Source organism: Larus michahellis, chromosome 7, assembly GCF_964199755.1.
Source record: "Larus michahellis chromosome 7, bLarMic1.1, whole genome shotgun sequence".
Taxonomy (NCBI): domain Eukaryota; kingdom Metazoa; phylum Chordata; class Aves; order Charadriiformes; family Laridae; genus Larus; species Larus michahellis.
Window position 1 is genome coordinate 42,349,988 of NC_133902.1, and position 15,201 is coordinate 42,365,188.

Genomic DNA, 15,201 nt, shown 5'->3' on the forward strand with positions numbered 1-15,201 from the left:
ATGCAATCAACATGAGGGATCTTCCTAGGCAGCAAATTCTAGGAATGTAAGTATCAAGTGTTGTGACTGCCAAAGTGAAAAGTCAAACTATGTCCCTACCTAATGTAGTACCTAGACAAAAGGTTTCCAGAGTTAGGTGCTGCAGAGCCAAAAACCAAACACTTCTATCTTTAAGTTGCAAATTTACCTACAGTTACAAACAGGATTTCAGAAAGTGTGATGAGGGATTTCCTGACCCACTCTGAGCTCTTCCTCATCTTCACTCACTCCATCCATTTCTGGTCCACTGAAGAAAAGGATACAATCAGTTACTCGTCCTCCCTGGATGTGTCCATGTTGAGAGAAGTGCAGCTGGATGAACTTGCCAAAGCGGCTGGAGTTGTTGTTATAAACTGTCTTGGCATTTCCAAAGGCCTCCAGAATAGGGCTGCAGAAACAAGGCGATGGAGATACGATCGGTGGTGGGATACCATTACAGCAAAGCGTGTGCCCAGCCTTTTGCCATTTGCACAGTGTGCGCTGCCATGCGAGATTAATTTGTTACAGCACCAGACTGGCCAAGCAGGAAGGGCTCAAGGGCGAGGAAGAATGGCAAGAGCAATTTAACAAACTGCTAGATGAATCTTAAACCTTTGGGACTGGAGTTAATTAAATCAGTCCCAAATCAGTATGGGCAGCTGGCGTTCACACTGTCGCGGGCATTCCCCACCAATGTGGCTTCAGGAAATGAAAGGTGGCAAGGCCCAGACAGGTTGTATGCTTAACACAGCAGCATCCCATGAAACAGGTAAATTAATTTGTATTTTTTTTTCAGGATTTTCAGAAGCATCAGTCATATAGGGCAAGCACCCTGTACCTTTAAACCACATACTTTTTTGTTTCTGTTTCTGTCTTTGAAAGAGAAGACAGTATAAGCCATCTCTTAAAATTACAGGTAAATATTTTCAAACTAACAGACGAACATAGTACTAAACTGATTTGTTTGGTACCGAAATTTGATACCGGAACACACAAACCCTTGTTGTTACTTAAATCTGGCTTAGGTTGATACAAGCCACATGGTTTCCAAGCAGAGGGGATATACACACATTATAGATTTGAAAACTTCATTCTAAGACAGCCACATTATCCACTTCAGGAAAAAAAAAAGTTGCAAGAAAAAAAAAAATCTATCACCAAACTTCAGACAGGTGATGAATTAAAGAATTTTGTATCCTGGTCACCTTCCTGTCTTCAGGAGGTTCATACAACATGGAAAATAGTGAGTTAAAATATGGTTTGGTTCTTGCTCCACAGAACAGTACAAGGGAAAAGCCTAAAGCATTCAAACTGACATGCTGAATCCATGATTAAAATATTCATGTTTGCAATTTAGCCAATTCTAAAATAATCTGAAGGCCTGACAAACAAGGAGTCACAGAGATGCTACAAGAACAGCCTGTGTGCGGTCATGTTTAATCTAAAACATACATAATTTTTAACAAAAGTTAATGCAGTTATTGCCCTGAGAAATATTGGCTTTTTAAACATCTCCATCGATCTACTGTGCAGTTCCCCTTGAGACAGGGGCAGATACGGGATTATTCACAAGTTAATAATTATAACAGGACAAATAATCACAACTACAGATACCGCTGGGGTTTGCTTCAGGTCTTGCAAGTGTTAGCTAAGTGAGAGCTGCTGTTGTGGGAAAGGTCCAACAACCTGCATGAAACTACAGGCAGTATTTTCCTAATGTATCTCTTGAAAATATCACTTTAAACAAACAAAAGCACAGAAATGAAATTGCTGTGTTACAATACATTACAACCATAGAACACCCAGTCACAGAAATCTGTGTGCACAGATGAGGAGGTAAATTCCTTGCCCTGGAGAATTCGAACTCCAAGGCCCTCGCCTCTGAAACAAGTATGTAAATAAGGACATTGCACCGGAATATCCCACTGAGCACGCCAACGCCATGAATCAACAAAAATTAATGGGGACAACCAGAAAAAGGGAGGACAGGGTTATGTTATATGACCATCACGGTTGCAGTGAGAGTGCAGTAGTCAGCCAGCCAATCTTTATGGCTCTAAATCATGTTAAATTAGATAAGCAAAGCACAAGGAAGTATCTTTATAGTTTAGTTTGGCAATGGGCTCACGCACATGAGCGTGGAAGTCTTCCAGGGATGGGGGAGGAAATAGGCACGTGGGTGTCTGAGGCTGGCGGCAGCTGCAAGGCAGAGGGGTGGGTGATTCCTGAGCTGATACAGCCAGGAATCAGGGCAGGTCCCTGGGCCAGGCAAACTGCTGGCACCAGCAAGTCACATCACAACACGGCATTTGAGGCAACAGAGAACTGTGCGAGGAGGAGCGTCTGCATCAGGAAGGTGATGCTGGATGTGGGCAGGGTGTGCTGCAGGACTCAAAATGATGGGAAGCGGTTTCAGCAGGGCAGCAGAAAGTGAAGCCTGGATTTTAGAAATATTGCAACACATGCAGCTCCAGGATTCAGATGCATAGCTGAAGACAAAAAGAAGTTTCAAAGATTAGAGTGATGAATAACAGGAAAGGTGGCTATGCTGTCAGCAGTGGCACCCGACATGGAGAAGATGGGTGCTTCAGAGTCAAGCAAGCAAGAAAAAAAGCTGAGACGAAAGTCAGCAGGTTTTTTAATGGACTGATGGATATTTTCAAGAAGGAAAACAGACCAAAGCAACGGTGCCAAGGGAGTTTTCAACACATGATTTCTGAGAAATACATCAAGCACGAATGTTACAACGTACAAGTAAATGATAGAAAGCTGACGTAACGCTTTGTTTATAATGCTGTCTGAAATGAAGAAAGAATCCAGCATGTGCTGGGGTGCAAGGATGAGAATCCGCCATAAGCTAACCCAAGGAGCACCACTTGCAGAGCAAGTGAAGTTGAACTGCAAACATGTGAGGCAGACTCATTAGGAGTGGCAGCAGCTTCTGGCTCTGAGCCAGGTCTTCAGCTTCTCTTCTTCAGGGAAAAGGTGAGAAATGAAATTCTCTTGCGCTTACATTGCAGTAGCTCATGCAGCACACTAGAGATGTACACAAAATGGGTCGCGAGCTCTTACTCCACCTCACATCCTCACAGCTGTGGGATCTCACAGACTCAGGAATCACCTACCTACCATCATAAGCTTTCTGGATCGCAGTCAAGTTACCACTTAACTGCTAAGCGGGCTTGAGCTTTCTAAGCCACTTGCCTTAAAGCGGATTTTGCAGATCGTGAGTTGTGACTGTATCGCACTTAAAGAGCTTTTTCCAATTTGCCAACGTCCCTGGTAAAATCTGCGCACCTGCAAAGGATAAATCATCCAACAACTGCCTCGCGAGCAGCAGGTCCAAAGGAAGCAACCCTTCTGCTCAATGCTGCTCTGCTCGTAAGGAGCCTAAACCCGCGCTGCTCTGCAGCTGCCACGTTAGACACTGCATGTCTGCTCGGGCTGTTTGCACCACAGTTGCTGGTAACTTTTTGAGTCACCGTCTTCCAGGAAACGTTCCTTCTCTCTACTCTCTAGGCCCTGAAATGTGCCACTTTCACACAGATGGTTCAAAGGACTCCAGCTTATTACACAACTAGATCCTGTTGCAGATTTACTCCTTTGGAGGTTTCTGCCACTATCACAGGCTCAAACTGGGACCAGCCTGCAGCCTTGCCCTTGACAGTACTAAACTGCAAGACCCCCAGTCACCGGCAAGACAGTCTTGTGTTGGGAAGTTTTTGTTTAATTAAATTCAATTTATTAATAGAATTCAGATGTTAAGAAAAAGGAGGACATGAACAATAAAACAGACGCTTAAATAAACATCTTTCCTCCCTCTTCCCAAGGCTTACCTGAAATCAAACAACTATTGTCCTCCTTTTCTTAGCCTCAGCTTCCATTTTTACCTCAGGTTAAAACCAGCCCCTCACAACTCCCCCCGCAAGGCAGCGGGCAGCACAGGAGGCTGGGGTCACACACAAACTCTTTCTGTCGCTCTTTGCTTCCTCGTTTTCTCAGCTGCTCTTTGCCTCTTACTGCTTTTCCTCAGCTGCCCTTTGCTTCTTCAGGATTTCCTGACATTTTTTCCCGTGATGTCCATCCAGCATGGGTCACCCATGGGTCTCTCAGGGGCATCCCTGCCCTGGTGTGGGCCACAGACCCTCAGGGGTGTCAGGACCTCCTTTGGCGTGGAGGATCCCCCCATGGCTGCTGGTTTCTTTCCCAAACACTTTTGATCCGGGCACTGCGCACTTCCCTGCCTGCCTGACGCCTTGGCAAGGTTTTGGCGGGTGATGGTTATTCCCCGGTGCTGGCTGCAGCCAAGACCAGCTCTGGCCAGCCCTGGGGGCCTCCTCCCGCACAGGTCGCGCCGCAGCCCCCAGGCAGACCTCCTCGCTCCTGCCCCTTACAGCTCCCATGGATGTTTCTCCACGAAGTCACCTGCTTGGACAGCAAGACAGCTGCAAGGTGGCCCACAGGACCTTCTGGGAGCAAGATGTACCACTGGCCTGAAACAAATGGTGGCCAGGGGAGAGCAGGGGCTAAAGGAGGAGATGAGGAGTGAGAGCGTGATGGAGACTCACCATGAGCACAGCCACAACCGAGAGCTGTGGGAGATGGAGACGACCTGCCTGGACCAGCAGAGAGGGACGTTACCCTTGTCCCCTCTAGCCACTGCCAAGAGGGACGTGGGCCTGAGATCCAGGAAGAGGGATGGCGCAGTGATGTGAGGCTGAGCTCCAGGGCACAGCCGGGTGGGTACAGAGGGTGAGGTACTGGGGGAAGGAGAAATCCCAGCCTTGGCTAGTGCATGAATTCTCCGGCTGCCACACACACACCCAGTGCTGCTATTGGACAGAAGCCGAATTCATCCACAAGCAGCCGGGAGAGCAGCCACCGTGAGGTGTTCCGCTGAGACCGCGACCTCCCCATCTCCCTGACACGACGCCGTTCAGCTGCACGAGCCTCACCGACCAGGTTTGGCTCCATCGGCGGCCCAAATGCAGGCGCTGCCCCGAAGGCATGCCCCTGACAAAGGCAGACTGCCCCAGCACGCCGGCATCCACAGGGACGGAGCCCATGGTGCCCATACCTGCTTTCCAGGATTGCTTCTTCCACGCAAGTGCTCTTCTCAGATGCAGGGGCCCCGAGGGAGGTCTGGCTCATGGCTGACAGAAATTTCAGCAGCAGCTTAGTGCTCTCAGTCTTTCCAGCTCCACTTTCTCCACTGTTAAGGAAAAGACATAGGTTCCATTCACAAATCCAGGACAGAACGAGCTAAAGACCATCCCACCCATGGCAGAGAAGTGATCTCCAGGAATAAACACATGGCATTTCCAAGCAGGAGTCAGGCACAGGGTAGGGTAGGATGGTGTGGATATTTAGGCAGATGTCATTGCAAATGGAGCAGCAGGAGCAAGGCGTGTAATGCGGTCAGGGAGTATCCGGTTCTCCCATTTCTAACCTTATCAGAACACACTGGCTGTCATGACGCTTCCACAAGCAGCAGTAGCACTCGTTAGCGGTGGCGAAGATATGGGGAGGCAGCTCACCCAGGCGGTGCTGTCTGTACAGGTCTATGGCATCCACACTGTACAGACCAGGGATGGGTTTGTAGGGATTTACTGATGCCAAGATGGAACCAATGTTTGTCTAGGGGGAGAAAACAAAACACAGCAAGAAAATAAAGCTCCTGAAAAAAAGAAAAAAAATCATGACAAACCTGGACCCTGAAATAACTCATGATGAAGGGAGAAAGTCTAAATAAGGAAGCTGGGCTTCAGCAGAGAGATCCCCAATTTGGCAAAGAATGTCAAATCCCAGGGCAGGAGCTGCATGACTGCATATGGATGAGGCAGTTTGAATTTCGCTGCTTTACAATAAAATGTTCTTAGTCTGTTGTCTTTGCTATATTAAGCTTACACAATTTGAAAACATGAAGCCACCTTCATACCCAGCTACCTTGCACTGTGCTTGAAGCTGAAAAGCAGAGCCAGGACTGAAGGAGTGTCAGGAGATGCCTTCAATGCCCCTATCCACAGCCTTAAGCCCTGAGGAGGGGGCTCGGCAGGGTTCAAGCACCTCTTGAACAAAGAGATGGGACACAGAGACATGCACACATATGTGCAAAGAGCCACTAAAGCATATCGTTTTTCTTCTACTGAAAAATGCTGTTTGGAGCAGCTTAAGTCATTTGATAAGCCAAATCAAAACTGACAGCTGAAGTTGAGGCTCAGGATTTCAAGTCAAAACATTTCTACTTTTTCTAAACATTTTATTTTGAAAATATTTATTTTGAAAATCTCACAGCTCAAGAAAAGAGTTAGTAAGGTTTAAAATAAAATGCCCAAAGCCCAATATTGAATTTCAAATGTATTCTTTTTGTGAAGTCAGAAGGAAATTCATTTTGGTTTTTGGGGCACGATTTTTTCGGTTCAGCCATCCAGCTCAAATCTAGTTATTCTCAGAGCTGCAGTTCAGAGCAATGGTGCCACCTCTCTCCTAACAATGGCTTTGTAATATGGTCAACATCCAGCTTAAATCCTGCGGCTGGTGCAGTGGCCTCCTTCACAGGGACATCTTGGTCTGCTCTACTCCAGCAATACCCATTCTCAGCAGGGGTGACAGAGGAAACATTTAAGATTGCCAAGGTGCCAAGCTTTGTGGCCAGGGACAATATCAAGTATTATTTCCAAACCATGAACTACGAGTCACCGCACACATTTATGAGGATTTGCATGCATCCATTGGAGAAGCTGTAAACAAAACACTTGGTGACAAGAAAGGCGTATGCTTTCTCCCTGCCAAATGAAATCTGGGGCCATACTGCAATGCCGAGCTCTGAAGCCAGACTAAGATGTTCTAGTCACCAAAATATTTAAAAATCATTTATTAAAGCGGCAGTCATAGATCATCAGGGGAAAAAAAAAATCACCTAGGCCTAACTGCATTATCGGTACGAACAGGCTAGCGTGGAGCAAGTCCTGAGGACCCTCTGACATGGACCTTTGTGGACAGAAATATAATTCATTGGTGATGAAAGCAATAAGCAAGCAGATGATCTTTGGCAAGACAGGTGGAAGGAAATGGGAAAGCATTGAGAGAGGAAAATATGGATTGGGAAAAGGCACTGTACAACCAGTTGAGCAACAGACATTGTCCAGAGACTGCAAGACAGTTTTGTCCATCCTAACACTTCTCCCAGACCTTCACAGCATTTTTTCCTCTCAGATGTTTCATTTTGCATTTCCCACTCTAGTTCCAGCTCTCCCAAGGAACAAAGCTCCCACCACAGTCCTTTCTAGAATTTCTTCCAGTACAGCCATCTTTTTCAAAGGTGTTTCTAGGAAGCTTTTACATCTGCCAGTTGCGGTCTCCTCATCACCTGCCAACCCTTATAGACAATTTCTATCCACAAGTTTTATTAGTAGCATTTGTGCATCAACCATGAACACACCTGCCACTCTCTCAGCAAGGAGTGATCGTCCCCAGAGAACTCTGAAGAGCAGGACAAGCCACTCATGGCATGTCTGCTTCTCAAGAAAATAGATCCTACTTGGGTGGTTAGGCATGGCAGAGCTAGGGACAGCACAAAACGTGGCAGTACATCCCCTGGCTCATTTATACATCACTCACATTATGTTGGGTCTACTTTATTAAGGGACACAGGAATGTCAGGAATGAAGGGGGAAGATACACTTTTAAATGCTGCAGGCTGTTGCTGCGCTCACATGATTTCCTTAGTTTGGTAGAGCTTGAATAGCATTTCTCTGTAAAACAAAAGATACTGTTGAGATTTTCAGTATTCCTGTAGCACGTTAATTATGGGTACCACACCAGTACTGCTACCTACACTCCCTGACCAGAAAGGATCCCCTTTAGGAGCTCATGGTAGGATTCCTCCAGGCATACAGCTCACATCTGCACTGCCCTTTTTCACAGCAGTTGTCCACTTAATGTTCTCAGTTTTCCATGCCCTCATTATTTATTTTTATTATTATTTATTTATTATTATTTTTAATACTAGTTACCAGTAATCCAGGTTACCCGTTCCTTCAGGTGAATTTGTTTTCCAGAAAATGATGGTATCTCTCACCCGTTTCTGATCTCTGCGATTTCCTTCCAAATATTTTTGGCCCTGACTGATAGGCATAACTCAGCACAGCTTCATCTGCAACTTTAGCCTGCTATGCTCTATCTGTGGAGACCATGGACAACGATACTAAATGAACTCGAACGCCTGTAACATTCATGTTATTCACAGATCACGGCAAGTCATTAGGGGGCACTACAGCTGACCTTCTCAATTTCTGCTTAACTGAAAACTATACGCAGCAGGGCCGCGGCAAAAACTAATAGTTAGTGATAAGGTAACTGTAATATTAATATCTGCACTGCAGAAATGCAAAATGGCACTTGTCTGGTTTGGTGTCCTCCAGGTCAGACATTGCACAAACATATACCCAGATACGGTCCCACTCAAGAAGTGGCTTACAATCCCTCACCGAGGGTTTCTTCCCAGTGCTCAGAGTATTACAGAAGTCAGACCCCTTTACAAATCTCCCAAAAACTCAGATCTGAGGGGCACCACTGACATTCATGCACAGACAAAAAAATGACATCATATTTAAACTTTAAACACCTTTACATGCAGAGGGAGCAGCCAAAGAACTAATGCTGAAGAGGAGAAGGAATGACATACCAGAGCTAGAGGAAAGGCTTAAGGAGATACACCTGCTGTGACACTGTCACAGCGCTGGTGTTGAGGCATTTCTGGTGCGAGGCACAGACTGAAAATGGAGAGACTCCTGCCTCGCATTTCAAAGTGCGAGGAAGAGGTAACAGGAGGAAGATACCCAAATGGGCGAAGGGCTGCACAAACACATAGCATGCGTCAAACGCAGGTCAGGATGAGCAGCAAGGACAAGGGCCATCAAAAGAGTGTGTGCACGTGGGTACTGCCACAGGGTCACAAGGCTATGTTCCTAGACAACAGGCAACAACAAAAAAAGAGAATTTGCGGTCTCCTCTGCATCCCAGCGCAGGAGATGGTTCAGAAACGGGGTCACTTTATTGATCATTTCCTGGAATACAGGTGCATATGGTTTGGTTGTCCTGGTAACGGTTGCTGTGCAACACAGATAGAGATTTACATTTTTCTTGTCATAATCTGAAACACTGGGAGCACATAGCATGGACAAGCAAGGTAAGAGTAAAGCAAGGTAAGGCAGTCTGTGTAATATATCCTCCTAGTCCTCTCCAAGTCTCAGCAGAGCGCGCTGCCATCCCAGCACTCCAGGGATGCCTCGTCCCAGCTGTGCTTTTCCTCACAAGTCCCTTTTCTGACACTTGCCTCCTTCCTGAGAGCCCGAGAGGGAAATCAGGAGATGCTTTGAGTATTCATCTGTGCAAGGAGAGCAGAGGAACTCAAAAAAAGGCACAACTGCATGTAAAAGCAGAAGGATTAGGCAACAGGTTTGCTCTCCTAGCTTTTTTGAGCAGTAACTTTATTAGGATCAGGAGAGATACGCAACAAAAACCTGTGTGCACTGCACTTTCCAGTCTCCTTGGCCATATAAACCTCTGAACAGCAATAATGGGGAATCTGGGGAATGGGAATGCCAGCTTGTAGAACATGCTGGTTCTGGTGATGGTGATGGAGGATACAGAGCTGCATAATTACCACAAAGACTAGAGGTGAATGTTCATGAATGTTCTATAGAAGCAAAGAGGCCCCTCTGGTAAGGGTAGGATCTCACAGGGCTGAGGGAGCTGGCAAGGCAGAAAAAACGTCCGTTTCTATCCACATGAAACAATGGTAAAATCAGCATTTCACATGCAAAGTGTCAGCCCCGAAGCTAAACAAAAATCATTAGCCAGGGACGTGGCCCAGCTTGAGCACTTACATAGATGTTACCCTGTTGGTAGCGCTGGTGCAGATTAAGCAGGATGGCAGCTTCATGCAGATCTCCCAGCATGGACATGTCTTCTACCCCATCAACGCTGGTCTGGTGCATTGGCAAGACCTTTTCTCTGGAAAGGGAGGCCCTGGGGTACTGGAATACCTGAAAGAATGGGGAGAAGTCAAATAAGCTCATGACACCTGGGCACGTGGTCTGATTTCCTGCCAGAAACACGCCCCTTTCCACAGCTTTGTACTTCAGCACCAGAAAAGGAAACAAGGCACAGATCTGCTCCCTATTTTTATAGTCATTCTTCTGTTCCTGTTCTTACCTATTTGAGCTCTCCGGACAGAAACCATACAGCACACTCCCTTCTTTTGCTACAGAGTCAATCTCTCACCTTCACTACTGACAGGGACAGGTCACTGCAAGGTCACTTGATTTTTACCGAAATCCCCTTAGCAGGAGCAGGGCACCAGCCTCCAGCTGCACTAGGCTGGACAGGTATTACACACTGCACTTGTGAGTGTGAATAATGATGGCAGCTGCTCCCAAGAGACCAGAAACAGTCTTTTACAAAAACACAGGTGGGATCATATCTCTGACTGTGGGGAGGTCGAGGTAAAGCTTATTCACTTTCCAGGATTGGCCCTGCACTCTCATAGGAGCAGCCAGAGAGCATCTGGGAGAGGGTGTCATGTCAAGAGCAAGGGACAGCAAAGCAGATGAGAAGGCAAATAAAGTAGTGACATGCTGTGTGCGTACTGGCATGTATGTATATGATGCAGCTTTCAAAATATTTGTACAGTGACAGCTATTAACTTCTATCACTGCTCTGGGAAGTGCCCATTTCTCTCTCTATGCAGCTGCACTCCTCTCGCCTCAATTACCGCATCCTTCTTCCTGCTAGAGCTTCCTCCTCCTCAATAACCCACTCTTCAGCTATCAGGTCATCTTCTTCACCCCCTTTCAACACAGCTGAGATTATGTGACTGTTCCCCTCCGCCATAGCCACATCCCATCCCTCCTTTCCTCCTCCTCAAGCACGATGCTGGCATTTCACAAAAGTTATTTCAGTTGCTTCCCACTCTTGGATTCAACCATGCTCCATCTCCCACCCAGCATCCCAAGCTGAGCTAGATGGTAAGACCCAAGAAAGACAGATGGGAGACTTCATACAGGCAGCCTGGAGAAGCAAACTGGCCTGCAATAACCCTTCTGAAGAAATTTGGGCTTTTCCTTCCTTCCTGGGGCTCTGGTCTCTACCTCATTTCCATCCCTGCTTGTCAGCCCTCCCAGGTGCCAGCAAGAAACTGCCAGACTCCATAGGGAATGTACCATGATCTATAGTGTTGATCTAACTGGTTTCTCCTGCCTGCTTTCCTGGAGTCCTCGGGCTGCTGTAACTGCTAGGGAGAGGCCATCCACGCAGCTGCAGGCTGAAGACAGAATGAGGTCACCCTGCCCCCTCCAGCGAGCCACCCTTGCGAGTCCCTTGCTGGGAGCTCACTGCCGCAGCGCCTTGCAGGTGCCCATAAGCACCCCTTCTCAGCTCTGACCTGCACCCTTGCCAGCAAGGGGAAGGAATACCCTGGCACAGGATCCCTTTACGAGACCCCCCGTGATGCCTGCAAAAGCGTGCGCAATCGAAACAGCGGCTCCGTTCCTGGAGGCAGCTGGAGGGCAGAAGCAGGCTCATTTCCCCAGATGTGTTCACCCCAGGTTTGACCAGTCAGACCTAATGTGATGAGGACTTGGTCTCTTCCACCGGGAAACTGCCCCATAGCTCAGTTTTGTCGCCAGCCGGGAGGCTTTAAAAAAATACACAGCTCAGGTTTATGAATACAGTAGAATGAAGGCCACACCAGCACGCAGGCTCTCTCCAGGCTGCTCTGGTCTTCCCTGCACCCCTGGGTGTCAGAGAGGTATGACTCTGCCAGCAGCAGGACCCCCACTCTGCAAGCATGGCCCAAAAAACCCAAATCAATTTATTTTTTCTTCTTCAGAGCAGAGGCCTCGGGCACTTCCACATGAGAACCGAGGGAGCAGGAAGGGAAGAATGGGACAACTAAATTCAGGGGAGAGCACAAGCTGCAGATGCACAACATGAACTGGACTCTCTCAGGAGCAAAACCACTACAGCACTTTCAAACCATGAGACAGCAAACCACCCTGGCTCTCTCTTCTCTGCTGACTTGGACAAATTTTGGAAGGGGACAAGTCCAAAACGGTATGACGTGATCTTTCCTTACATCTTCCTGGCACTTACTCATTTACCACAGTGTCAGCACTTGTGGCCATTTGGGCCAGAAGAGAAATACTAAGAAAACAGCTAGGGGAAAAAGCTGAGTGGACAAATGTCCCAAAAGATACCAGGTGGTTGGCAGCACCTATGCCAAGAGGCTGCAACGTGTAGAAAATAACTGTGTGATGGGTCAGAGCTTGTTTACTCGCTCTTGTAGACAACACAGGAGAAAATGGGACCCCGAAGAGCAACAAGGGCCCTAAATACACAAATAAATGATTAGCGAGGATTAGATCATCACCTGTCTTGAGCGGCCTCATTGGGGTTATTCAGTCATCCCTCTCTCAATAAAATCTGGTCCAAGATCCTCAAAGACTTAAGCAGATGCTCTGGCAGGACTGCAGGAAAGGTGGACTGGGAGCATTGTCTCTGGTACTATCTGAAGAGAAACACTGCATAGGTGAAATATACTCCCTGGGGAAGCAGTCTGGTGCTACATTGACACCCTAGCCAAGGCCAAGATGTCACTTGTCCCTGAGGGTGGGGAGGTTCACCAAATACTCTTGCCCATCACTGCACCCCTAGCAGCTAACCCTTCCTCAGGCAGAGGCTGGGAACTCCAGCCCTACTGAGATTTTGGGGGGGGAGGTCTCTGTGCCTCTGGAAGGTACTTGTGGAACGCAGGAGAGGTTTCAGGCCTTTGCTGGCACTGAGAGAGAGTTGGCTTTTAATCTGTCCTCTGCCCTTCAGGGTAGAGAGAAGTTTCCAGTCTCTGTATCACCACCAGGCTGCAGGGATCATCCAGGGTCCTGGAGATAAACATGTGGTGTTTTTTTGTTCTCAAGATTGTGTCAAAGGGGCTTTTCCTGAGGAGCTCTGAGGTGGTTCCCAAACATGACCCAGACATGGTGACCCTTCAACCCTTAGAGCTTGCAAAGTGCTGCGCTGATCCAGGCCAGCCAGGCCCTTTCCAATCTCCAGCCACCCCAGTAAAGATGTTCTTGTTACCCCACTGCTCACTTTTGGACTGCTATGGCAATGTGCTGGGAGAGCAGTTTGGAGGAACATCCTCCCCTCCATCCTGCTGCAGGTAAGGTGAGCCAGTCTGGCTTCAACAGCTTGCACTACTGAGCTGAATATCCTGGCTGATTTTGTCCGAAGCAAGTGAGAACACAGACAAACTCATTTCTCAGCAGAGCTGCCTCTGGAATATCCCTTTCCCAACAAGTTAATACTTAAACAGAAAGTTATAGATATTAATAAGCAGATCTTCATTACTTGGGAAGAAAACCCATCAGTTTTCAGTGTAACTACAAACAAGACAGCAAATACCACACAGGCAGCTCACAACACAGCCAAAGATTTCTACTTTTTCCAAAGTGATGAGCTGATTGTTTCAGATTTAGCCCACAGTCAGAACAAAACGACCAGGACTCTCTCCAAGCTCCTGCGATGGTCAGAAATAAAGCAAAACCTGGCTGGCAGACAAGCCAATACAGGGATTGCCAAGCGCACCGGGCTGAGCAGGGGAGAAATGATTCCTTCTCGAGCTCAGATCCATCCATTAGTGCAACCCTGAGCACGTGAGCAAAGCTCCCACCCAGCATCTAAGTTATGTTTATCCATAAAGCATTCAGCTGGTCTGTCTGGACTGCGGTTTCCAATCTTGTGTTTCATAAGTGTCGGCTCCTCCTTTCCTCCCAGGAAGTCACATTTCTGATGGATTTGTTGCTTGAAGTGTTTTTAAGGAAGTGGAAAAAATGGCAAAAGCTCTGAAGAATGACTGGCCTTCTTACCTCAGAGCTGCAGGAGCTGCAGGGATGCTGGGCCACAGCAAACATGAGGACACTAGATTTAGGGATCATAAAGTAAAGTGAAGATGTTTTCATCTGAGTTTTCACCTGGGGTAAGACAGCCAGTCCTTCCTACAGTTATCAAGCAACAAAGGCACTAGGCAAGGGAAGCACATAGGACGGCTATTGAAGAGAGCACTGAATAAAGCAAGCCCTTTAATGATCACCATGTGCTTTTTCTGCATAAGCCATAAAGCACACGCTCCTTCAGCCTAGTGGTTTCTTCTTTCATGGAGGAAAAAAACAAATCCAGCTTTTTCAGACCTGTGACTCTACCCGGCATTATCCTGTGCACTTTTTCTAGCATGGACACAGGCTGGCGGTGGGTGCAGCCACTCAGCTGGCTCTATGGCGGGATTTCTGGTGTCCTTTCAGAGGTGCCAGGTGGGTTTGGAGGATTCTCCAAGGCCACAGCAGCATATCAGAAGAGTCAGGAGCAAGCCTGAGAGAGTCACAGAAGTACTCACCATTTGTTGGTGCTCTGCAGGCTGCTGCGTTACCTGTGATGAATGCCTCTGTGATCTCTTAAAATGCGTTAGTGACTATCCAGCACTCCCAACACAAGGCAGCTCCTCCAGAAAGGATTTGAGAGGCTTGAGGAACGAGATGGAAAACCTATGTGCCTGCTAGGTGAGCTTCTGTCTCTGAGAAACAAATCAGGCTCTTTAAAAAGGAATGACGATTTGAAATCTAGCCATTTCAAAGCACGAGTGAAAAATATGACAGTCCTACCATTGACTCTCCACAAGCTGGAGTCCTAAATCTCCTTTTTCTCTGCTCCCTCCTTTGCCAGGTAAGAGGCTGAAAAAAACCTGTCCAATTTTCTGTAACAAAGAAGCTGCCTGTAGCTTTTGTTCATCAAAATAGCTGAGCAGATCTAATTGCTCACTGCTGGAAGGCACAGTCCTGCCCATTTCCCCATCCTCCTCCCAGCCCAGGCACCAGTTTGACTCAATAAGAACCTCAGTGAAGGCAACGAATAGATTTCCCAGGGTCAGGGAGCCGAGCTGACTCACTGAGGACTTGGATGATCCCCAGAGGTCCCTTCCTACCAATATTACTCCACGAGCATTGCAGCAGGCATGCCAGGGAACCACAAGGAACACAGGGCTGGAAGTAAGGCAGGGAAAAGACCCGATTCCTATTGCCAGCAGCGAGGTCTGCTCTCAGAGGAGCTCAGCTGCCTTGCTGAACTGCC

General features: G+C 47.4%; 1 protein-coding gene across 1 annotated transcript in view; it reads right to left on the reverse strand.

The window, feature by feature from the left end:
• LOC141746125 (unconventional myosin-X-like) overlaps positions 1-15,201 on the reverse strand; it is a 96,931-nt gene that overhangs the window by 66,408 nt on the left and 15,322 nt on the right. Inside the window, exons 3-6 of the mRNA XM_074593935.1 lie at positions 9,909-10,067; positions 5,468-5,655; positions 5,096-5,230; positions 303-427 (exon numbers count right to left, since the gene is read on the reverse strand). Of these exons, the coding sequence (XP_074450036.1) occupies positions 303-427; positions 5,096-5,230; positions 5,468-5,655; positions 9,909-10,067 (607 nt within the window). The remainder of the gene's footprint in view (positions 1-302; positions 428-5,095; positions 5,231-5,467; positions 5,656-9,908; positions 10,068-15,201) is intronic.